The sequence below is a fragment of the Papio anubis genome, chromosome 3 (genome assembly GCF_008728515.1).
Source record: "Papio anubis isolate 15944 chromosome 3, Panubis1.0, whole genome shotgun sequence".
In the NCBI taxonomy this organism is placed as follows: Eukaryota; Metazoa; Chordata; class Mammalia; order Primates; family Cercopithecidae; genus Papio; species Papio anubis.
This window is the reverse complement of record NC_044978.1, coordinates 48,109,044-48,135,673: the sequence shown is the minus strand read 5'-3', so window position 1 is coordinate 48,135,673 and position 26,630 is coordinate 48,109,044. Positions and strand designations below refer to the sequence as shown.

At 38.4% G+C, this 26,630-nt stretch overlaps 1 protein-coding gene across 1 annotated transcript in view; it reads right to left on the bottom strand.

The window, feature by feature from the left end:
* Window positions 1-411: 411 nt before the first annotated feature.
* Window positions 412-26,630, bottom strand: part of RNF150 (ring finger protein 150) — a 282,172-nt gene continuing 255,953 nt past the window's right edge. The window contains exon 7 of the mRNA XM_017959069.3: window positions 412-8,991. Coding sequence (XP_017814558.1) covers window positions 8,873-8,991 — 119 coding nt within the window. The 3' untranslated portion in view covers window positions 412-8,872. The remainder of the gene's footprint in view (window positions 8,992-26,630) is intronic.

Sequence of the window (26,630 nt, the reverse complement as noted above, 5' to 3'; positions counted from 1 at the left end):
ATTTAAAATCTTTTAGAAATATACTAGTAAATATAAAAAAGAAATCTGTCTGCCCCAGCCCATCTGGCGGGCCCCATGGTATAACTCTGCCTAGTATAAACCTGCCTGAGAGAGTCCATAAGCACAGTGCTCAGTTCTTGCCAGACAGCAACTCAAGCTCATTTCACAGTCATTCTTCTTCAGAATTGCTCACATCTCTTAATCAATTCCCTTAGAACAGCAGAGCTAAGAGAAGGTTGGTGCCTGCCACTTGACTTACCTGAGAAAAACAAGGAAGCTATTATTATCCTTGGTCTTTGGACATAATCATGATTTAACAATAAATATGATGTTTTAAAATCCATAGCACCACCTCTGCAACTCAGGGATAGGCAACAAAGTCAGGGAATACAGATGACACAAACACAAGCACCTGGTTCCATTTTATTAAAAAACAAAACCAAAAGAAATTTTGCAGTGAAATTTCCTGGAATTCACAACCCTCATTTTAAAATCTTTATAGTTGCAACATATTTTTTAAGCCAGTACATAAGAACACGATTGCACTTATTTACACAATAGTCTTCTATATAACAAAAATAACCATGTTGTAATGATTGAATGTTTCCAACTATCATCCTTGATTCATTGCTAGCCCATTATGAGACAAACTGATTATGCTCTCCAAGTACATAGAGAATAGAATAAAGCAAAATAAAAGTCTGTGTCTCCTAATAGAAGACAAATTCCTTTAAAGACAGTTACTTTTTTTCTTCAATTTCTTTGTATTTCAAGAGAGATATAAAGTGCCTTGAAAGAAGTAGGGTATGTGCCTGAGGTGGGGAAGAAGGAAAGAAATTTATACAGAACAAATTAAAAAACTACACTGCCTTAACTAATCATCTAAATATGCACACAACTTTGTACAGATTAGTTTTGGGTAAAAAGGCTACATAATCCATTAGTACTTATTTCAGCAATTAAGAATTACCTAAAGTCCTGCAAATGTCATCAGGAGTGACATTTTTTGTGATTTTGGGTCAGACGCTATATAAATCAAGGAAGCTCAGTCACACAGTCTGAATATGGAGAGGACGGACAATGCCGAGATGGCACCATCATCTACGATCTGCAGACTAGCCAGAAAAATCTCGTGGGGAAGATAAGTAGACTTCACCCCAACATCAATCATTTTACAACAAAAGCATTTTGTTGGAAGCATTTGTTTACAATAAAAGTAATTTGTGTTAGGATAGGAAAAAAAAAAAAAGCCTTTGGAATTTCCTCTTGCTAGTAGGGTGAAGATTGATTTATGATGTCATGTCTGATTATTTATAGTTGTAAATTCATTATTTGCAGACTTTTTTCTAGTGGGAAATAATGTGCTGTACAAAGTGGTTAAAATAAGTTGTTTCTTTTTCACATTTTTACAAGTGGCAATTGCTGGTTATGGTCTGCAGTCTACAAAACTGGGTATCACATATGTACTGCTTGAGAGTTTCCCCTGGAAACCAGAATAATCATCCTCCCAGCTCATGAACATTTTAAAGAACAATACCCCCCCTTTTTTTTTTCCAGAAAATGAATGGAATGTAACTTTTCACAAATACAAAATTACTTCATTTTCTAAATGTAAGGGACACCCCTCTATAAAAATAACAGACCCTCCCCACTCCCACCCCTACATCTCTTTCTAATTATAAAATGGTAGAACCATCTCAGATTACTAATGTGAAAGCAGGAAGTAAATATATTATGTACATGTACAAAACACATCACTATTTCACACCATTTACATTCATATGAAAGAAGTCCTTTTATTGATCTTCCTTTGCAATTTCACAAGAATAAAGTTGAGATAACTTACAACAACAAGCAGTCCTTTGCTTATAACCGCACAGACATTCTAGCCAGAGGCATCTTCTTTGCAGACACAGCAACATTATCTTTCAACATTTTGCAGAAGTAAGGGCTGCAGACAGTGAGAAGATCTGTGGGGTCTCCTTCAACTTTTTAGAGTTTGTGACATTCTTTCCTCATTTGATAAATGTAGACCAAATTCTCAACTACCGAAGAAATTGTATGATGAAAGGCAAGTAACTGGTTGTTGAATTCGTGACCCAAGTCAAATTAATTTGCTGAAAGAATAACTGCGATTATTCCAGCAGAGGGCACTCTGCCCCTTGCAATAACATCCTACTGAACAGTAAGTACCATAGATGCCAACACAAATTCAGACCAAAAAGTCCATGTATGCGTTAGTTCTTCAACTGCTCTACTATACCCATTAGTACCAGCAACAGTTTGGTATCTTCTTCAAAAGAGCAGGATATACTATATTTAGCTAGCTCTTATACATGAAAATTCTTTGGCTATTTAAAATCTTCACATTCTCAAAAAGAACAATATTCCGAGTTCAGTAAAGCGCTAGATTTGTCGGAAAGTTTTGAAGGAAAAGGGGACTAAACACTAGACTTCAAAGATGGTGTGGTACTAAGGCCACAATTCATTTTTTAGATTTCAGGATTTAGTAAGGTCAATCAACAGTCTGCAAGAGAAAACCCCATAAGGTTTAATGGTTTCATTCAACCATGCAACCCACCTTCACTTTCATTTATGAGAACATTAGGAGAAAATTCAACTAGTCAATGGAAGAAACATGTGTTCATTTGGATGGTGATCAGTCTTTGGTTTATATAGCACACATGGTCCCCACATTTTCCCTGCTTCTCCAAGCCTGTCACTTCACTAAGGATAACAGACCACAGATATTCTGTCAAGCAATGACTTTGGGTAATTAAGCGACCTTCTCTAAGGATTTTTCTCCCTGTGTTCAGACATCGCAGACCTCTTAGTAGATGTGTATATTTTTGTTTTATCATTATCATCAGCAAATATTTATCAGGTGGCCATAGAGCAAATGGCTCTCTATTAAGTGCAAACTTCAGTAGTAGCACAGGATTAGAAGATCTTTGATCACTGAAATTCCTGAAAAAGTCACTTGATTATGAAGCACTCAAGACAGGTGAAGAGAGATGTGACTGAGCTCAGCAGGTTCTTGTAGAACAAGCAGGCTTGCAATCAAATTGCTCGATATTAAGGGGCCACGTCTAGCGTCTGGACTTGCTTCATTAGTTCTGGGATGCTAATTTAGTGTCAATAAAAGGCGTAGAGTGGAAGAGTGTGGCTATTGACCTGTGGCTGTTTAAAAATTAATGTTCCTATTACACAGGGTCTGGGGTTGGGTGAGGACAAAAGGAGGGAAAAGGAAGAGCTAAGAGATGATGAGAGACTCATATCAGCATCTGAAAATTAATTTATTTTTCAGGCAATCCGGACCTTCTTTGCCATCATGAGTATTTTAACTCACGAATATTTAATTCCTTCAAAACACAAACTCCCAAAAACCCAGGTCAGCTCTAAACCTAGGGATGAGCATTTATTTGGGGACAGCATGCACATTTTGTTAAGCACAGCAGCTTTCCAGCCCTGCTTTGACCAGCTTCCTGATCAGAGATCCTGCCATCCTCTTTTCTGACTTCCTGCAGGGTGACACTCCCATCCCATTTTAACTGCCAACATCAAATGTACTCATCCATACAATGGCATGGATGAGGGATCTCGGTGGCCAAGAGCACTGCATGAAGAACCATGCATCCCCACCTTAGGAGGGGAGTCTCTTTGTGTCTCTTTGTCAGTCTTCAGGAATTAGTGGCCCTCAGATCACTTACGATGAGCAAGCTCTAGTGCTAAGATGTTAGGAAGAATGGGCGTTCCAACAGGTACAGTATACAAGTTTTTCCAAGAAATTCTAACCCTGGGGGCTCAGGCGAATAAGGAGGGTCAAATGCTGAGGGTGGGAGAAAGCAGACCTAGACAGCATTCTGGAATTGTTGCTTTGCCATTATTTGCCCAGAAAATATTTATGGCAAGGAAGCCTGAAAACATGGCAATGGTTGTTAAGATGGGTTGTGATACAACTGGTGATACGAGAAGTGAAAATGAAACTGACTCTATTAGGGAGGACATTGGTTTATAGCAAACTGGTTTGCCTCATCAGAAGTAAATATGGATATTGCTACACAATAAAAAGAAGAAAAACACCAACGACAGTAACAATGGTAATCACAATAATGATAATAACTCTAGGTATAGAACCTCCAGTTTTTTTTTGTTCTGAAGGTTATTTCAGAGTTTCTTGCAAGAGAGAAAACAAATTAGAAATAAAAAGGGGAGAGAGAAGATGGGAAAATAATTGATGTATGTGTATACAAAGTAAGATATAGGCAGTCAGAGAAAAACAGATACAGACAGAAAAGGAAAAGAAATCTAAGTGAGAGAAAATATAAAAGTGCTACTGGAAATGCCTTAGTGGCCTGAGTACCAGAAAAGGCTGGGCTCTGGCTCCACAGAGGGAGTGACTCCATATCCTAGATTTTTTGAAAAAGTTTTGATTCAAGGATTTATTTTTAAGTCAGGGTGATATATTCACTGGATAACTAAATGTCATTTGATTTTTTATGCTCTGCAAAAATATCCATCTAAACAAAATTCATAAATAAGAAAGAATCCTATGTTAGATCACTGGCATTGATTTGGTTTTGAGAGTATGGTAGCCTCAGGGATGTCTGGGCAGTGACTGAAATGGCCACTGGGCATGGTGCTTTTTGAAACGACCAAACCCAGATCTATGAATTTCCAGGATATTTCATGAGGGTGAAGGAAATGTTAAAAACAAGAAAATAAAACAAAACAAAAAAACCAAATGAACAGTTTTGGACAGAGCTTTGCCTCTATGATTCTGATATTACCATGTGATGTCAAAAATGGGTAGGTACCTTTGACACTTTTAATTTTCTACCTTCTCCAGACTCTACCTCTCCCTGTGTAGATGACCAGAGTTGACACTCCTGGGGATATCAAGCCCCAGAGATTAAGTCAATGTTCAAAAGCTATATTCATAGTCAGGGCTCAGCTCTTCCAAAGGGACTAGCCGCACAGGAGGTAGCAGTTCCTAAAGGTAACCCTAAATTATTTTGAGTGAATGCAAATGCTCCTTTTCTTCCCCATAGCATTGGGGTGGCAGGTGGATGCTGACTTGGAGTAAAATGCTGGCTGTTGGAGGTGGTCATAATTCACCAAGTAGAGGCTGGATGATCACAGGCCCCCAAAGATTCTTTTTCAATAAGGCCACATAAAGTCTTGCATTTGGAGTCAATACGTAATTTATCATTCTTTCCTCCCAAGTCCATGAGTTTTCACTAAGCTGTGGGACTGGGGGACACTGGGAAAGGACTTTCACCAACCATGAAGAAGAAGAAGGGGTTGAGGTAAAGTTGGGTGATTTCAGTCTGGAGTTCTCTCTGGCTCCTAAGTGCCACATATCAGTCCAAGGGTTTGCTGTAGAAGTGAGGGGTATAATTTTGTTTCAGCACCAAATCAGCATGGTTTGTGTGACTTTTAAGTAACAACTAGTCAGAGAAGTAGTAACAAATGGTCATGGACATCAGTGATATGGTTAGAAAGTTCAAGCAGGAATTTTAAAAAGGGTTGCCTGAATCTTTATTCACCACAAAGTAAATGAACCTCTGGGCCTCTCATTAGGCGACTTGGGTGGTGTCCAGTTCTCCCTGGAGGTAATTAAGGTTTTAACCTTCTTTTCTTTTGTAAGGGTCAGGGGATCTTGTGAGAATACTGGAGGAACTCTAGACCTGCATTGTCCAATTGGCAGCCACTAGCCACATGTGACTATCCAAATTGAGAGGTGCTGTGAGTGTAAAAGACACAATGGATTTAGAAGACTTAGTACACAAAAACATGTAAAACACGTCATTAATTTACATTACTGACATGTTGAAACAATATTAGTTTAAAGTACATGATTCAAATTATCTTTACCTGTTTCTTCTTACACTTTAAAATGTGGCTAGTAGAAAATTTAAAATTATGTCTGTGACTTGCATTATGTTTCTGTTGGACAGTGCTAGTCTAGACTCTTGCTACAGAAAAATGCACATCTGCTAATACACACACGTTTGCATTTGCTTCTACAGGGTACACACACCCTCTGACACTCATCTGTAGACTACTGGGTCTCCAGGTCAGAGTCTCTTGTTTGGGGGAGCTAAAGAAGGCTATAAGGAAGGGCTGTTCCCCTGTTCTCCTTTCTTCTGAAAGGGAAACTTTCTGGTTACGTTTTTTTTTTTCTTTTTTTCTTTTTTTAAAACTATCAAAGCTACAGGAAAATCCTCCAGAAACAAACCTTTGGTAAGTCATGAATGGCAAAGGCTCAGGGGGTTTTGGGGTCAGATCTGCAAGCCTCGGGTTGGCCTTTGAGACCCCTCATCATCTATGAGGCATCCTGTAAGTGCAGCTGTGGCCAGGGCTTGCATATACAATCAATTCCTGATTCACCTAGTTCTTGGCAGGAAGAGAAAATACTCGTTAATCAGAGGACTAAACAATCCAAAGCGCATTCTCTCTGGGAATGGAATATAATTTATATTTCTGTTGCTGTTGAATTATCCTTCTAATTCCACTGGACTAAAGTTAATACCAGTAATACTAAAATTTGTTTTGGGGCAAAGTCGACTGAAGGAGGAGTCGGTGGCGCAAGCCTATGCTGACTGTGAAAAATAAACACCTTTGAGATCAAGAATCCCACAGTGAGAGCTAGGATTTGAAGGTATCCAGAGACTGCAAACTCTGTGACTAACAGTAATTTTTAAACAAGGCAAAGCAAACCAACTCCTACTTGGATTTAAAACTTCAATCATTTAGATTTTCATTCTCAGCAACACAGTTGTGTCAAGTCTCAAAGGCTGTTATTACATGGTACATGTCAGGTAACTCTACCTCCCCAAGCTATGAAGCCTGATTGCCACAAATCATAGCTAACTGCAAAAATGGGTCCTGCCTGTGAAAGGCTCATCGGTGGTCCTGCAGCTAGAGGAGCTTGGGGATTCATGCTGTTAAACCCTTCACTTTATAGATGGAGAAGCTGAGGCTTAGTAAAGCGTGTGGTTCATCTAGGATTCTCGATTCAGAGCTCTCTTCATTCTTTCCTGTCTCTTTTCCCACACACAGAGAGTGGATTTCATTACAGGAAGCGCTGGACTCCTACGGAGATGCGACCTTTCTGAGGGTAATAATCATTTGCCTTGCCTGTCTACTTATAAACCATCAAATAGGAAATTGGTAAAGGTGGTGAAAAAAGAGCAGCTAGTATTCTCCCTTGACCTGCACTCCATGTTTCAGCAGGCGGCAAGGATTTACAGCAGAACCAAACTCTTTTTGAATGAGTATTAGTCTAATGAGGTGGAAAAGCCCCCATCAATACATAAAAACAACTCAGTGAGAAAAGCTTTCTTTCCTAGTTAATCCAAGCCGTGGCCTGGTCTTTGCCAGCTGCGTAGAGATAAGGTGATCCGTCTGATTGTTCAGAGACGCTATCAGTGACCTTAGTCATCTCTGTGTCTGGATAGTCTGAATGTATTACAAAATTGCCCACTGAAAAAATAGCACATTTCTGTCATAGTTACAAAAAACGAATAAAAACAGAAACAGTTTAAAAATACCGTTGGGTTTCAGTATTTACTTGATACCTCTTTTCCCTTCCCTCTTACTTTGTCTATTTCAATCAGGATAAACTTGATTTAGCAAATTCTCATGCTGCATACTTTTTGGTTCAAATGATACAGCAAATCACACCTCATTCCTCACTAGGCATCTGGACATACTCAGGGAGCCCTGGGAAGCAATCTGCTAGGGATTCACCTAAATCCTTCCACATGGTCTGGTGAGATGCAACAGAAGTGTGTTGAAATTAAGGTAAAAGCTTGGTGCTACTGCAGCCCCCACCGTGTTTACCATTGGACTTAAAAATGATTGGCTTTTCTCTAAAGCCTCCATCTTTTACAGAACCCACTTACAGAGGTAAGAAAAAAACTGTTCTAGCCCAGGGGAAACCAATGCAACCGGCATTTTGTTTTCAATGGGAAGAAAATGTGGTATCTGGTTTTAAAACCAGCCCTACAACCACCAAAGACTGGATGCCTTGGAGGGGACTTCTGAGTTTAGAATTTCAGCCAAAGACTGTAAGACCCAGAAGAATGGAATGGCTTCCCTAGAGCTCCCTTCTCATGTCACGTGGGCCCTTAATCAAGCCTGGCAAGTGGAAGCCAGTGTGATGTGGCTTAAAATAACCAGCAGTGGCCTCAGCCGATTTAGAGCTTAGTGTTGGGGTCTCTGGCAGCTGGGATTTTTAAAGGCCCACTTAGAAGAACTTAGATTCTTAATGAAAGCTGGCCTTAGTCCATTTCAGGGTGCGGAGGCACTTCTCAAAGCCATGCACACTTCATGCTGAGAGGCCAAGACCCCATATCTCAGAGATGGAATACAAACTGATCATAGCAGGAACTGGTGCTTCTAAACAGAAATCTATACAAAAGCTGCAGTGAATCAAAGGAAAAACAAAGGAACAGATGGAAAGTAAACTACAAATAATCTTTTAAAAATTGCCAAAGAAATCAAACAACATGCCAAAAACAAGAACAATAAGACATGGAAAGAATTGAAATGAAACTAAGAAATCCTAAAGGTGGCCTTTCAGTCTGTTTTAGGAGCTTCTGAAGTGTATGTCTACATGGACATGGGAGTGGAAATTAGCTTTTAAATTCCCAGCTGCCAAGGCCACAGACTGCCGTACAGATGGAGAAACTGCATCCTGATTGACAAGACTTTGGATATTGCTTTTCGTCAGCATTCTTGAACAGAGCGCCCTGGAGTTGCCAAGGTGATCTGGAGGTGTGTGTGTGCCTGGTCGAAGTCTTGGAGCACTCCTCCCTTCCTTTCCCTTGGGTCCTACTATCTCTTTTCTTCTGGATTTGTCATTTCAAGATTTCACCTCTTCACAGTCCTGGTCAGTGGAAAGTTCTACATCAGACAGTCCAACCTCCATTGCCATGATCAAGGAGATGTCAGAATCGCTGCTTACAGCTGGCTCCTGCTCACCTGGGAGGAGAAAGCAAAGTTCACAGTGAACACTGAGCTATGTCTTTGCATGCTGGTTATTTCAGTACAATTGCCTGTAATAATATTTCTTTAAAGGCCAAGAGAAGGTATTAGAAAAATTGGGTATTCCATAAAAACTCTAGTTAAAGCCTCATCTCACATGGGTCAAAAAGTTAAATGCAAACAAAAGAAACTAGAAGAATAAAATATATCATCTAAGGATGTGTCTAAGTAGGAAAATATATATCTACTATAAGTAGGGCAAGAAATTCTATTTAGAAAAGTAATTGGGCAATTCACAGAAGAAAAGATTTTTACATATGCGTAACATTTAAAAATGTTTAACACATGTAAAATAAAATCAAAAGGCATATCAAACTCAGGAATTTGCAAAAAATTTCACAAAGGTTTCTCTTCTTAACATATAGGAAGTTTTCAAATCAATAAGAAAACCAGTTCTATAGAAAAATGGACAAAGGCTACCATTACACAATTCATGGAAGAGTGTAATGTAAATGACCGATAAATATAAGGTAAAAATAAGATATCCTTTTTTGTCTATGTAATCTTCACTCTTTAAAAAAGATAATATTACAGTTAAGGGTACATTGAGGTAGGTAGGTACATGATATATTGCATATAGAACTGTAGAATTTTCACCCAGTAATTGCATTTCCAGGATGTATTATAGAGAAGTAACTGGAGATGCAAAACTACTCAATTAAGCATTATTTACAGTAGCAAAACATTGCAAGTAACTTAAAGTCCAACAACAGAGAATATCTGAATAAACCTATTACTTTTAAAGGACAATCTTGTTATAACCATTAAAATGACGTTTTCAAATAATTTGTAGTTACATGAGAAAATGTTCACAGTATACTGTTAAGTGAGAACAGAAATATTTAAAGCTTTGTATGCACTGGGGTCAACAGAGAAAGTTAAATGGAAGCAAGGAAACCAAAAATGCTGACGAGAGTCATGTCTGGGGTTGGGATTTATGTTCATTTTCTTTTAACTTTTTTTTTTCAGTTCTCCCAAATACTCTTCAATGAACATATATCACTTACTCATTCAAGACCTATCTACTGTGTCCCTACTGCACACTAAGGATTATGCTAGAGGCTATGGATATAGCGGAGAGCAAGACAATCCCTATCCTCAAGGAGCTTAGTGTCTGGTGGGAAGGCTGACCGTTCACTAGGCAATTACAACACAATGAGATAAGCACCAGGATGGAAGATGTACCGGGTATTACAGAAGCAGGTAAGAGGGCTATGTAACCATATACTGGGTACAATGTCTGAGTCCTAAAGGATAATCTGTATTATAGTCAGGTGAATAAGAAGAAATAATCTTTTAAGCAATAGCATGTGCAGATGGCTGGAGGTGATAGGGAGCTGTGGGCAGGCAGATATCAGAGGGTTTTTAATTTGACTGGAATGCAGAGTCAAGCTAGGGAATATGGACAGAGGAGGCCAGAGAGCTGAGCTGCATAAAGGCAGCTTTCAACCCCAAAGGTCTTATACTTTCTCTTACTTTGCAGAAGAAATATGCAATTAAAAAAACCAAAAAAATGTCTAAGTACTAAAGAATAATAATGGTTATAATACTTCTGTTCTGATAATCACTAATGTAATTTTTTCATGTTGTGACACAGTTAAGAAAAATACCTGAGTTTCACGAAGGACAGTGAATTCCTAAGATGTTTTAAAGGAGACAAATAAGAGAACTAACAAAGAATTATGGCCTGAAGAATCAGTTTCAAAGAAATGGGGTATTTCACAGGGAAATATCCACCCTAAAGACTAAGCTCTTATATGTTTCCTAGATCCATAATTGCAGGAAGTTCATAGCAATGTAACAGATCAATGGTTAAATGAAAACCCTGGAAGCAGCTCTATAAAGACCCAAGTCTTTGGTATTTAAAAACAGTGGCATTACACAAATAGTCAAGAAAACTAGTCATTTAGAAAAAAGTGAAACTGGATCTGTGCCTCACACTTCACTACAAGTGTGATGTGTGTGTGTGTGCACTTCCTTTCCATTTATCTTCTCCAGAGCCATCTGGTGCCTTTGATCCCTGACCTTCGGGGAATTCTCAAGGGCAAACAGAGATGGTTTTCCCTTTCCCCATAGCTGATTCGTGCTTGTTTTCTCAGCAGGGTCGTGGCGTGCTGTTGTGCAGGGTGTGTACTGCACTACTCCAGAGCACAGCTTCACTCCGGAGTCCGAGTGAGCAGTGGCTCCTGAAGTGGGGCAGGACACAACCCACACAGCCGGATGCAAGGGCTTGCTGTGTCTCCAGTCTACTAAGTCATGGACTGTTCATTTGTTTTTTGCAGTTGCCTAAATTTTGTTATTGTCTCTTCTTTCATTTTACCTGTCCATGTTGTGCTCTGTCTTAAAAAAAATCCCTTCACTGTGGTTTTTGTGGAATTTCAGGAGAGACTGGGAGTGGCTTCAAATGGCAGGTCCACTCTTTTCGCTCAGTGCTCTTCTTAAGCATCATTTTTACAATAAGAACTATAGATGTGTGTGTGTGTGTGTGTGTATACTTTATACTTACGAGAACTGGGAATCTATCTTACTTTATACTGTATTCTAGCCTCTGCTATTAGTAACTGCATGTGTTATTTTGTCAAAATTGTTTTTCTTCTTCAGCGCTAAAGTTTAATTGTCTAGAAAATGAGAATTTGGACTGGATGCATTAGAGTCCTTTCCAGTTGTTGTTTATGCATGTTTATGTGTTGATGCCAATCCAGTACAGGGCCTCCTACATAGTGGGTTCCTGATGAATAATTATTAGATAGAATGACCACTGAGAAACAAAGTTGCCTTTTTTACAATTCTTCAGATTGTTTTTATTTTTGCAATTTTTTTTCTTAATAAAAAAGGCCTGCTATTGTATATTTAGTACAAGTATGAACGAATGGGAGAATTCCCACTTGGAGGTGTAATGAAAGCTGAAATCTTATTCCTGGAGATAAAAAATGAGAGCTGTACTTTATAGGGAATTTAATTTCCACTTCTTCTCTTGCAGTGGCCCATCAATCAACTCAGCTCACAGGAAGCCAAAATTTTCAGCTCACAATTAAACTGGAAGTCAACCAAAGAGCTCATCATGGAATGAATTTATGACTTTCATATGGGTCCAGCAAAAAAATAAAAAAATATAAAAGCAGCACAGATAAAGAGCTGAGTTAGTTACAGTTCTATAGAGACAGAACTCACTGCTACCTACAGTGGCAGCTTCTCACCTTCATTCTGGCTTTGCAGCCACCAGCCTCAGCAGATCCCATAGTTTTCTAAATGGGAATGTGTGAACTGAAATAAAAAGGGGCCACAGGGACTGATGTAACTATGAGCTGCTGAATTCATGGTGCTACTTTGGAAATTAAGACTCTACTATACAGTGCAAGGAAAAGGTGAATTCAAATAAATGAAAATAGAGAAATTTACAAAAATGGTTCAATTTTTATGATATAACATTGCACCAATATCATCTAATCATTTTCCATTTAAAAACTTGTTTTTAAAATAATCCGAGGATGTGAAATTACTCTAAGTATGTCCTATGTTTTTAATGAAACTTGGTTTGTTCCATAATTTTTAACAGTGTTTATCGTTTAATCAAGGCAGATGTTTTACTTTCAGGCTACAATAATATGAATGAAAACTTTGTCAGCAAAATATTTAGAAGGTTCTCTGTAGGTGGTACTAATTGGGGACGATAAGTGGCTATTAATAACATAAATGTTGACTGAATTTGCCTCCTTCTCTGCAAAAACTAACAAAAACTAATGTAAAAGTAATATTAGCCCTCATTGGATACAATCACCTTTTGATGTAGGTATTTTTATTCCAGTTTAGAGATGAAAAATACTCTTAGTCCATTTGACATAGTAGGATCATATCTATTTGATATACTTTCTTCCTTTGGTTTTCTTTTTTTTTTAAATTTATTTATTATTATTATTATACTTTAAGTTCTAGGGTACATGTGCATAACGTGCAGGTTTGTTACATATGTATACTTGTGCCATGTTGCTGTGCTGCACCCATCAACTCGTCAGCACCCATCAACTCGTCATTTACATCAGGTATAACTCCCAATGCAATCCCTCCCCCCTCCCCCCTCCCCATGATAGGCCCCGGTGTGTGATGTTCCCCTTCCCGAGTCCAAGTGATCTCATTGTTCAGTTCCCACCTATGAGTGAGAACATGCGGTGTTTGGTTTTCTGTTCTTGTGATAGTTTGCTAAGAATGATGGTTTCCAGCTGCATCCATGTCCCTACAAAGGACACAAACTCATCCTGTTTTATGGCTGCATAGTATTCCATGGTGTATATGTGCCACATTTTCTTAATCCAGTCTGTCACTGATGGACATTTGGGTTGATTCCAAGTCTTTATATTGTAAAACATTGAGAGATTTAAACAGGAGGTAATCTGATTTGCCTAACATTTTAAGAGGTCACTCTTGCTGTTACAAGAAAAATATTGGCAGGACAATGGGCAGAAGGAATCCAGTTAGGAAACTATTACAGCAGAACAGAGGACACATGGTGGCTTGTTGTGGTGATAAGGGTGGAGATGAGGGGACAAATGAAAGAATGATTTTGAATGAAGGATCCACAGGAAATGATGGACTAGCCAAGGGCAGTAAAAGAGGAGAAAGTAGAGAATAATTCCCATGTTTTTAAGCAATACAGATACCATTTATTGAGCCAGACAAACTAGAGAAGAAGCAGGTGTTAGAACTACATCAAGAGTTCAGGTTTGCATATGCTGTGTTTGAGATGCCCAAGGTTGATGTGGAGCAGGCAGCCAGATACTTGAGTCTGGAGTTTAGAGGAGAGGCCATGACTGTCAATACATTTGGAAGTCTTCAGTACAGAAAAGGTATTTTAAACCACAGAAGAGATGAGGTTTTTTTGTTTTTTGTTTTGTTTTGTTTTGTTTTGTTTAGGAAGTGATTGTAGCATGAGAAGATAAGGTCAGGGACAGAACTTGGTGAAACCCAAACATCGAGAGCCAAAGACTCAAACTGGTGACTCTTGATGCTGTTTTGTTTGGGCTGGACAATGTTTTGTTTTGTTTCAAATGTGAATTAGTTACCAATATTTGGAAGTCTGGACATTTCACATACAAATTTGTGTTTGAAATTTGTCTTGGAAAATGGAAGATATGGTAATATGTGCCTGATTCCCAGATGGACACCACTGGTGGGAGCTGAGAAAGAGCTGTGCCATTAGCCCAGGGGACACAGGCTCCAGGTTATCACAGTCACCAAATGGGCTACATCAGTGGTTCACACAGATTGCCTGGCCTGTGCAGACATTTATTTGAGTTTGAAGTCTCATAGGAGGAGAGCAGAAGAATAGCAGAGGAAAGTAATCCCCCAAAAGAGCCTGAAAATGGCCAGAGAATGGTAACAGGGAAACTAGAAGAATATAGTGTCATTGATTCATTTCCTCATTTTCCTTCAAATATACTCCTTCGTCGTTTATAAATAAAATCCATACCCAAGGAAAAGAGAGACTGTAGCATTACTGGATCGACTGGGGTGGACTTAAAGACTGATCCCAAGTCATCTCATTCTCTGTCTTCAATCTTATCACAGTGTTACAGAGCGTCTGCTTAGATGGAGCAGAAAATACTGTATTAATTTATTTTTGAGACAGGGTCTCTCTCTGTCACCCAAGCTGATGCAGTGGCATGATCTTGGCTCAGTGCACCCTCTGCCTCACAGCTCAAGCCATCCTCCCACTTCAGTCTCCCAAGTAGCAGGGACCACATACCTGTGCCACTACGCCCCGCTAATTTTTGTATTTTTGGTAGAGACAGGGTTTCATTCTTGCCCAGGCTGGTGTTGAACTCCTGGGCTCAAGCAATCGTCCTGCCTTGCCCTGCCAAAGTGCTGGGATTACAGGCATGAGCCACCATGCCTGGCCTATTCTATTTTAAATGGCGCTTTGTGACCTACTTTGTTCTCAAAACTATTGCTTTCATATATTTCCACTTGAATTCTGAGTAAAATCCATCAGTAGTCTAAACTGTGGTTAACCAAATAATTCTTAGTGGTGGGGTTTATTAATTCCATTTAGTCCATAAATTATTAATATCTTTGGTTTATCTCCTTCCTCTTAAATACATAAAATGTTACCTAAAGACTCACAAGTTTCCCTTTGTGAAACATGCATTGCAGTTGTAGTTCTGCTGTGGCTTTGATATAATTGTCGGTAACAGTGGGCCCCATGACTGTTCAAATTCTTTCCAACCATGAGAAGACAAGACTCTGAGATCTGCCCTGTTCAGTGCTGGGTATATCCAGGGCCTTTATCAATTCCCTGGCTTAAGCTCATTCCATTATCAATGTTCCCATGTCAGGATCCTGCTGCACTCCTTCATAAAGAGGAGGCACTTGGTAAATATTTCTAGAATTGAGATAAAATTGTAGATGCTTTCTGGCCACACAGGGCCTAAGTATTTTATTTTAATAGCTAGTAACAATATTAATGCTTACTGAGTACTTAGTCCATGCCAGGAACTATACTTTATTTTATTTTTTTGAGACTGGGTTTCGCTGTCTTGCCCAGGCTGGAGCTTAGTGGTGCAATCACAGCTCACTGGAGTTTTACTCTGCCACCCAGGCTGGAATGCAGTGGCACAGTCTCGGCTCACAGCAGCCTCTGCCTCCTGAGTTCAAGCGACTGTTCTGCCTCAGCCTCCTGAGTAGCTGGGACTACAGGCATCTGCCACCACACCTGTGCAGCCTCTACTTGAGCGATTCTCCTGCCTCAGCCTGTTGAGTAGCTGATTTTTTTTTTTTTTTTTTTTTTTTTTTTAAGTAGAGACGAGGTCTCACTATGTTGACTGGGCTGGTCTTGAACTTCTGATCTCAAGCAATCCTCCCTCCTTGGCCTCCCAAAGTACTGGGATTACAGACATGAGCTACCATGCCCAGCCTATGCTAAGTGCTTTAAATAATTTAATATTCTTAATTAACTATGACATAAAAGTATTACTATTTCCATTTTCAGGTAATAAAAAAGGTTTAAAATTCCATAGCTTACATAACAGTAAGAGTTGGAAACAGAATTCAAATCCTGGTTTTATCTGACTCCAGAGTCTGTGAACTTGACCATAATTACTTTTTTTTTTTTGGTGAGAGACAGGGTCTTTCTCTATCACCCAGGCTGGAGTGTAGTGGTGACCATAGTTCACTGCAACCTTGAACTCCTGGGCTCAAGGAAGCTTCTCACTTCAGTCTTCCAAGTAGCTGGGGCTACCTGCTGGCATGCACCACCCATATCTGACTAGTTAAAATATTTTTTTTTCATAGAAATGGAGTCTCACTACGTTGCTCAGGCTGGCTTTGAATTCCTGGCTTCAAGTCATCCTCCAAAGCACTCGGATTACAGGGGTGAGCCACCATACCTAGCCCATAATCTGTTCTTGAGTTGAGATTCTTAACCCCGAGGATTAGTTATTTGTAGGGCGGGGCTGGGGGATTAGGCATTTAAAATTACATACACACTTTTATAGCTACATAGAGGCCTTTTCCCAGTAGTTTTCATCAGATTCTCAACTCACAAAAGGCTAAGAACCATTCACTGAAATGATTTTGCATCCCTGGTGAGTTGGATAACAATTACAGTAAGCAACAGAATGGCTTGGTTTTGTTTGTGTGTGTGTTTTTTTTAAATGCATATTTTGGTTTACATTCCACTAGCTATGTGTTCTATTAACTCGACATGATAGTTTTCACATGAAGTCACTGCTTTCCTACTTAATTGTTTCTTTATGGTGGTTATTCAAAGCTAAAGCAGAAAACCACCCTTCCCCGAAGGAGGTTTATTTACTCTACTGCCTGTCTTATGAAAGAAGGCGCAGACCAGTAGCAGGCTGGCATAAGTCCTCCTCTGTTAGGAATTAACAAACATTGCCCTCAGAATAAGTGCTCTCTGTTTTGAGAGAAAATAAGGTGGTGGTGAATATAATCCCCCAGGTGGCCTATTCTCCAGGAGGTCTGGTGTTTGTATGCTGGGAGCTGCTTTGCATTACACAAAAGCTTATTTTTCCTCATGTACTTGAAAAGAAAGGTTTCAGAGAAAAATGGCATCTTTCTGTCCACTGCTACTGATGCTTATCTTCTTGAAAATAGGGCATCATTTCCAATCAACCCTGTACTGAACAAGAGCACCATAGGGAAGGCACTTTCAACCACATTGGTTGAATTATCATGTTGCTGTCTTTTCATCTCAGAATGTGAAACTCCCTTCAAGCTGGGGCAGTGTCTATATAGCCTGTCATAATCTTAGTGGGAAAGTTAATTAGACTTTAAATGCAGCATGTTTGCAATCAGGAAATGTGTTCCTTTGAATTCTTTTGCTTAGCAAGAATTTCTAAGGAGATAAACTACTTCCCATTTGGTTTATGTTTTCCCATTAATGGGTGGCCTCTGATGTGAGAATGGCAAGGTCTCTGAACTGCTTTCCTCAGAGGGTATGCAATAGGGTGGATACTAATATCTAGGATGGACTGGCTCCTTCCTACATGCCAGGCATTGTGCTATGCCATTAAATATATCACACATCACCCTCACAATAATACCGCTATGACGGCTTCACATGTTATAGGTGAGGGAGAGCACATAGAAGATGGAAGAAATGGGATCTCAAGCCATGCCAGTGAAATTTGACAGTTGCACTATTCTGGAATGGCAGAGCTACTAGAGTTCTATATGGCAGCCATGTTGCTCTTACAGACAAGACTCAGCCACATTTGGAAACCCAGCAGGCTTATGATACAAATTCATCCATTTGGCCAAGTGAGTTCTAGAATTGTTCAGATATAACTGGCACTTTTGCCTTTTCAATTCCTGCTTCATAATTGCAAATATATACATGTTGTGGTCAAATTAGGAAAATTATTTCTTACCTTTCAGATGGGGAAGTTTAAAACATTGTTTTTATTTGGATTTGGTGAAGGAGAATTCCCTGGAAGCCTGTATATTAAATTAGATCACATAGTTAGGATTTCACTTTGCTTTTATCTCTTTGCTGTTGGTTTTCTTTCCCTGTGACACTTCACCTAGCAGGGGAAAGATTTTCTCCAACTGCTCAAATTCCTTACTGATTTCCTTGGCAGTTCATTCATTGAGTCATTCCTTACTAAGTGCCAAAAGAAGAGGCAATGTGATTTTTACGTTAGTTTTACATTTGTTTTTGCAGGGAAGGAGGCAAAATCTAGTGCACATTCGTGTTGTCAACAGTTTCTTTACAATGCCCAATTAGTACCACCTATAGAGAACCTTAAACATTAAGCATAATATCTGGTAGATGAAAGACTTTTGATGAGTGTAAATATGATTGGTATTAAAAAGAAGTATAAAAGAGAAAGTTTCCAAATGGATTTAGAGAGATAGGCAGAGTTCATACATATTTATCCATTTCTGCAACTGTATAAAATTATCTGTAGACCCCATTTATTCATTCAACAATTCGCTTAATCTTTATTCAACAGGTGTTTATTGAACATGTATTAGGTACACAGCACTGTTGAAGAGCAGTGTGGAGAAAAGAAAGATGACCTAAATACAGGCTCTGACTTTAAGGTGAATTTGATCTACTAAAAGAGATTAGATTTGTATCTAAAGAAATTTAATACAAGGTGACATATGCTAAAAGAGAGGTGTAGATAAAATGTCAAGGAAACAAAGGTGAGGGAAAAATATCACCTCCAAGTGGGTAACCCAGAGGATTCATGAAGCAGGTTACATGTAGGCTGGCAGTCAGGATCTGATTAGTATTGGGAAGTATGGAGGTAAATGGAATTCCTTTCAGAAGGGCCAGCATGACTATAGCAATCATCAAAGCAAATTTCAAGGCATGTGGATGGTTTGACTTGCCTGTGGCTTAGTGGGTGAAGAATGAGGAAGGGTTCAAACAGGTCACTATGGCTCCGAAAGTGTTGGCTGTGATTTCAATCAAATCAGAGGGAGAAAGATTCTCTATATCCCCATCAACACTTACTATTTTCTGTTTATTTTAAAATTTTATTTATTTTTAGTATTAGCCATCCTAACAGGTTAAGGTGATATCTCATTGTGTGTGTGTGGTTTTTTTTTTTTTTTTTTTTGTTGTTGTTGTTTTGCAAGAGAATCTTGTTCTATCACCCAGGCTGGAGTGCAGTGGCACCATCTTGGCTCGCTGCAATCTTCACCTCCCAGGCTCAAGCATTTCTTGTGCCTCAGCCTCCCAAATAGCTGGGATTACAGGTTACGCACCACTATGCCCAGCTAATTTTTGTATTTTTAGTAGAGATGGGGTTTTACCATATTAGCGAGTCTGTTCTCAAACTCTTGGTCTCAAGTTGATACACCTGCTTTGGCCTCCCAAAGTGCTGGGATTACAGGTGTAAGCCACCACACCTGGCCTCATTGTGGTTTTGATTCAGATTTCCCTGATGATCGGTGATGTTAAGTATCTTTTTTATGCTTGTTGGCCATTTGTACTTTTTCTTAGGAAAATTATCTATTCAAGTCCTTTGCTTATGTTTCAGTAGGGTTATTTATGCTGTAATTTGAGTTGTAGGAGTTCTTTGTATATCCTGGATATTAATACCTTATCAAATATATGGTTTGCAAATATTTTCTGTCATTATGTAGCTTGTCTTTTCACTCTGTTGACTGTTTACTGTGTAGAAGATTTTAGTTTAATGTAGTCCAATTTGTCTATTTTTGTTTTTGTTGCCTGTGCATTTGGTGTCATTTCCAAGAAATCCTTACCAAATACAATGCCATGAAGCTTCCCCCTCCTGTCTTCCTCTAGGAATTTTACAGTTTCAGGTCTTAGATTTAGGTCTTTAATTCATTTTGAGTGATTTTTTTTTGTATGCTTATGCTATAAGATAAGGGTCCAATTACTTTCTTTTGCATGTGGACCTCCAGTTTTCTCTACACCATTTTTTGACACTATCCTTCCACCACTATGTAGTCTTGGCTCACTGTTGAGGATTATTTGACCATATGCATGAGGATCTCTATTCTGTTTTATTGGTCTATATGTCTGTCTTTATGCCAGCACCATATTGTTTTGATTACTGTCATTCTGTAATATGTTTTGAAATTAGGAAGTGTGAAGCCTTTAGTTTTGTTCTTCTTTCTCATGATTGTTTTGGCTATTTGGAGTAAATATGAGTTTCAGAATTGTTTTTCTGTTTCTGCAAAAAAAAAAAAAAAAAAAAAAAAAAATGCCATTGGGATTTTGATAAAGATTCCACTGAATTTACAGATTGCTTTGGATAGTATGGACATTTTAACAACATTGTCTTCCAGTCCATGAACATGGGATATCTTTCCATTTATTTATGTCTTAACTTTTTTAAGCAATGTTTTACAGTTTTCAGTGTACAAGTCTTTCACCTTGTTAAGTTTATTCCTAAGTATTTCACTTTTTTGATGCTATCATAAATGGAACTGTTTTCTTAATTTCCTTTCATATTGTTACTGTACAGAAATTCAACTAATCTTTTATGTTAATTTTGTACCCTGCACTTTGGGAGGCTGAGGCAGGAGGATCACTTGAGCTCAGGAGTTCAAGACCAGCCTGGGCAATATAGCAAGATCTTGTCTCTACAGATGAAAAAAAACTAGTCTGGCATGGTGGCACATGCCTGTAGACCCAGCTACTTGGGAGGCTAAGGTGGGAGGATTACTTGAGCCCAGGTTGAGGCTCCAGTGAGCTGTGATTGTGCCATTGCACTCCATCCTGGGTGGCAGAGCAAAATCCTGTCTCAAAAAGAAAAAAAATATTGCACCTAGAAACTTTGACTTTGCTGAATTAGTTTATTAGTTTTAAGAGCTTTTGAAATCTGTAATCTTTAAAGTTTTCTACATATAAGATCATGTCATTTTGTGAACAGAGATAATTTTATTTCCTCCTTTCCAATTTGGATGCTTTATTTATTTATTTCCTAATTGTTCTGACTAGGACTTCCAGTACTATGTTTAATAGAAGTGGTAAGAATTAGCATTCTTGTTTTGTTTCTGATCTTGGAAGAAAAGCTTTCTGTTTTTCACCATCTAGTATGATGTTAGCTATAGACTTTTCATACTTGGCCTTTCTTATGTTGAGAGAATTCTTCTATTCCTAGTTTGTTGAATATTTTTATTATTAAAGCATGTTGAATTTCTTCAAATGCATTTTCTGCGTCAATTGAGATAATCATGTGATTTTTCATTCTTTGTTCTCTTAATGTGGTGTATTACACTGACTGATTTTTTTTTGTATATTGAACAATCCTTGCATTCCAGGGATAAATCCCACTTGATCACAGTATATAATCTTTTAATGTACTGTTTAAATTGATTTCCTTATATTTTGTCAAACATTTTTACATCAAGATTCATTGGTTATATTGGTCTGTAATTTTCTTTTCTTGTAGTATCTTTGTCTAGATTTGGTATCACAGCAATACAGGCCTCATAAAATAGTTTAGAAGTGTCCCCTCCTCTCCAGTTTTTTTTTTTTTTTTTTTTTTTTTTTTTTTGAGAAGAACTGTCATAAATTCTTTTTTAAATGTTTGGGATAATTCTCCCAAAAATGTGTAAAGCCATCTGGTCCTGGGTGTGTGTGTGTGTGTGTGTGTGTTTTTTTTTAACATAAGGTCTTTTTATTACTGGTTCAGTCGCCTTACTAGTGATAGGTCTGTTGCAATTTCCTATTTCTTCATGATTCAGTCATAATAGATTGCATTTGTCTAGGAATTTATACATTTCTTCTAGGTTATTCATAGGTGTATATCTGTCCACAGTAATCTCTTATAATCTTTTTTATTTATTTGGCATTAGTTGTAATGTCTCCTCTTTAATGTCTAACTATTTATTGAAGTCTTCTCTTTATTTTAATTAGTCTAGCTAAGGATCTGTCAATTTGGTTGATCCTTTCAAAACACAAATTCTAAGTTTTGTTGCTCTATTCTATTGTCTTTCTATTCTCTATTTCATTCATATTTGCTCTAATCTTTATTATTCCCTTTAAATTCTGCTAATTTTGAATTTGCTTTGTTTTCTTTTCTGTAGTTCCTTGAGGTATAAAGTTTGGTTCTTTGAGATCTTCCTTTTTTAATGTAGACATTTATTGATACAAACTTTCCTTTGTTTATTTTATTTTATTTTATTTTATTTTATTTTATTTTATTTTATTTTATTTTAAGACAAGGTCTAGCTCTACAGCCCAGGCTGGAATGCAGTGGCATGATCTTGGTTCACTGCAACCTCCACCTTGTGGGCTCAAGCCATCCTCCCATTTCAGCCTCTCGAGTAGCTGGGACTACAGGCATACATTATCACATCTGGATAATTTTTATATTTTTTGTAGAGATGCAGTTTCACCATTTTGCCCAGGCTGGTCTCAAACTTGTGAGCTCAAGGGATCCATCCACCTCAGCCTCCCAATGTGCTGGGATTACAAGCATGAGCCACCACACCTGGCCCCTTTGTACTTCTTTTGTTGCCTCCCATAAGTCTTGGTACATTACCTTTTTGTTTTCATTTGTCTCAAGAGGTTTTCCAATTTACCTTGTGATTTCTTCTTTGACCCACTGGTTATTCAAGAGTGTGTTGTTGGTTGGGCATTGGGGCTGATGCCTATAAACCCAGCACTTTGGGAGGCCAAGGTGAGAGGATTGCTTGAACCCAGGAGTTTGAGACCAGGCTGGGCAACATAATGAGACTATATATCTATATGAAAGACAAAACAAAGCAAAATAGCCAAGCATAGTGACAAGTACCTGCAGGCCTAGCTACTCAGGAGGTGGAGGTAGGAGGATATCATGAGCCCAGGAGTTCCAGGCTGCAGTCTTATGTCACTGCACTCTAGGCTGAGTGACAAAGCAAGACTCCATCTCTTTTAAAAAAAGAGGATGTTGTTTAATTTCTATATTTTGATGAGCTTTCCAGTTTGCTATTGATTTCTAGTTTCATTTCACTGTGCCTAGAAAAGATATTTGGTATGATTTCAATCTTCTTAAATTTCTTTTTTCTTTCTTTCTTTTTTTTTTTTTTTGAGATGGAGTCTTAATCTGTCACCCAGACTGGAGTGCAGTGGTGCAATCTTGGCTCACTGCAAGCTCTGCTTCCCGGGTTCACGCCATTCTCCTGCCTCAGTCTCCTGACTAGCTGGGACTATAGGTGCCCGCCACTACGCCCGGCTAATTTTTTGTATTTTCAGTAGAGACGTGGTTTCACAGTATTAGCCAGGATAGTATCGATCTCCTGACCTCGTGATCTGCCTGCCTCAGCCTCCCAAAGTGCAGGGATTACAGGTGTGAGCCACTCAATCTTCTTAAATTTCTTAAGACTTGTTTTGTGGCCTAACATATGATCTATCCTTGAGAATATTTCATGTGCACTTAAGAAAAATGTGTATTCTGCTACTGTTGGGTGGAGTGTCCTATATATGTCTATTCGATCCAACTGATCTATAGTGTTGTTCTATTCTACTTATGCCTATTGTTCTCAGTTTGGTTTTCTATCTATTTTTGAAAATGGGGTATTGAAATCTCTTACTCTTATTGTGTTACTATTTTCCCTTTAAATTCTGTACATGTTTGCTTCATATATTTGGGTACTCTGTTAGGTAAATATATATTAATAATTGTTATATCTTCCTGAATAATTAACCTCTTTATCATTATATAATGACATTCTTTGTCTCTTGTGACAGTTGCTTACTTAGTCTATTTTTTCTGATATGAGCACCTCTGTTCTCTTTGGTTACCATTTGCATGGAATATCTTTTTTCATCTTTTCCCTTTAGCTCAGGTGTGTTCTTAAATCTAAAGTGAGTGCCTTGTAGATGGCATATAGTTGCCTCTTGTTTTTCATTTATTAAGTCTTTTGGTCTGAGAGTTAAATCTATTCACAGTTAAAATAATTACTGATAGGGAAGTACTTATTATTTTCGTTTTATCATTTTCTATGTTGTAGTTATCTCTCTTTTTCCCTCTCTTGATGCCTTCTTGTTAGTTTTGTTGATTTTTTTTTTTTTTTGTAGTGCTATACTTTGATTTGTTTCTCTTTTGTGTACTTTTTTGGGTATTTTCTTTGTGGTTACTATAGAGATGACATAAAACATGTTAGAGCTATAATAATCTATTTTAAGCAGAATGTCACATACCAAAACTCTACTCTTATATATTTCCTTCTACACTAAGTTATTGGTGTTATAAATTATATCTTTGGTATATTTTACATCCATTAACATAGTTTTTTTCACCTTTGTCTTTTAAATTCTATATCAGAATTAAAAGTGATTTATGCACCACCATTACAGTATTTATGCACAACCCTATTACAGTATTCTCTGTTTGTCTACAGATTTACTTTTGCCATTGAGTTTCATATTGCCATATGCTTTCATGTTACTATCTAATGTTCTTTTGTTTCAACTTAAAGAACTCACTTTAGCATTTCTTGTAAGGCAGGTCTAGTGATGACAAACTCTCTCAGCTTTTGTTAATCTGGGCAAGTCTTTATTCCTCTTCAGTTTTGAGGACAGTTTTTCAGTATATAGTATTTTTCGTTGCCATTTTTTCCCCTTTTTCTCAGTACTTTAAATATATCATCTCACTCTTTTCTGGCCTATAAGGTTTCTGCTAAGAAATCTGCTGATAATCATATGTAAGCTCCCTTGTGTGTGATGAGTTAATTTTTTCTTGCTGCTTTCAAGATTCTATCTCTGTCTTTGACTTTGGACAATTTGATTGTAATGTGTCTCAGTGTAGGCCTCTTTATCATATTTAGAGCTCACTGAACTTCTTGAATGTAGATGTTCATATCCTTCCTTACATTTGGGAAGCTTTCAGCCATTACGCCTTTGAAGAAGCTCTTTGACCTTTTCTCTCTCCCTTTTTCTTTCAGAACTCTCATGATGCGCATATTTGTCCACCTGATGGTACAGCATAAGTCCCTTAGGCTTTCTTTATTGTACTTCACTTTTTTTTTTTTTGCTCTTATGACTTGATAATTTCAAGTGACTTGTCCTCAAGTTCACTGATTCTTTCTTCTGTTTAATCAAGTCTGCTGTTAATCTCCCTCAGTAAAATTTTCAATTCAGTTATTGTAGTCTTCAACTCACGAATTTGTTTGTTTCTTCTTCATAGTTTTTCTTTGTTGATATTCTCATTTATTCATACATCATTTTCCTAATTATATCCAGCTGTCTATCTGTGCTCTCCTTTAATTCACTGGGCATCCTTAAGATGATTCTTTGAATGAACTATTTATCTGATAATTCATATATCTCCATTTTTTAGGGATGATTTCTGGATATTTGTTACTTTGATTGGGCCATATTTTCTTGTTTCTTTTACTCCTTTTTATGCTGTGTTGGGACTTCAGTATTTGAACTATCTGCCACTTCTCCCAGTCTTTGTGGTCTGGTTTCATACAGGTACAGATAGTTCGCCAACTAGCCCAGCTAGAGATTCTGGAGGTCTCTCAAGCCTTTTCTGAGGATGTGTGCTTTCCGAGTTTTTGTACAGAATCTAATTGCAGAGGTTTGCCAGTTTTACTCAGAAGCTTCCCCAGTGTCTGCATCATTGAAACCTTTCTGGTGCTACATAGCAAGTTGTGGTACTGGAGCTCCCCCTTGTGTTTATCTTTGAGACACGTGCTCAACCAAGTCCTCTTGATCACCTTTTTTTTTTTTTGGTCCCTGACCTGCTGCCTTGTTCCTCTCTGTGCTTAGATTTAGGCAAGACAGAAGCCAGTCCCTTAAGTAACACCCCCTCCAAAAGTCAGAATATTAGACATCCCACTTTACAATCACTTTTCTCTCTCTCTGCCTGAGAAGAACTCTGAGTTGGGAGTTTTCTCCAGTGGTACCATGCTATACTAGAGGGGAGGGCCTCTGGTGAATGAGTGAGCTCCATGAATTTTCCTCCTGGGCTTCCAAGCACTTGGCTTTGTCCTTGCCTGGAGTGCAGGAACTTCTTAACTTGTTTCTGTTATTTCTCCCAAAGACAATTGGTCTGTATACATTTTTTAAGTCCACTGGTATCTCCATGGAGGAAGGAGGGTCTGGGGCTTTCTATTATGCCATCTTCCTGCTGTCACTTCCAAACCGTTTTTTTCAACATGGCTGTACTATTTTTCCATCTCTACAAGCAGTGTACAAGAGTTTTAGTTTCTCTACATTTTTGCCGCCATCAGTCTTTTTTTTTTTTTTTTTTTTGAGACAGAGTCTTGCTCTGTCGCTCAGACTGGAGTGCAGTGGTGTGACCTTGGCTCACTGCAACCTCTGTCTCCCAGGTTCAAGCAATTCTCATGCCTCAGCCTCCCAGCTAGCTGGGATTACAGGTGCATGCCATCCTGCCCAGCTAATTTTTGTATTTTTAGTAGAGATGGGATTTTGCCATGTTGGCCATGCTGGTCTCGAACTCCTGACCTCAAGGGATCCACCTGCCCCAGCCTTCCAAAGTGCTGGGATTACAGGCATGAGCCACAGCACCTGGCCTGAGCTTCTTTTTATATATGTTCTAAGAAGTATGTACATCTTTTTGGGAGGCTGAGGCAGGTGGATCACGAGGTCAGGAGATTGAGACCATCCTGGCTAACATGGTGAAACC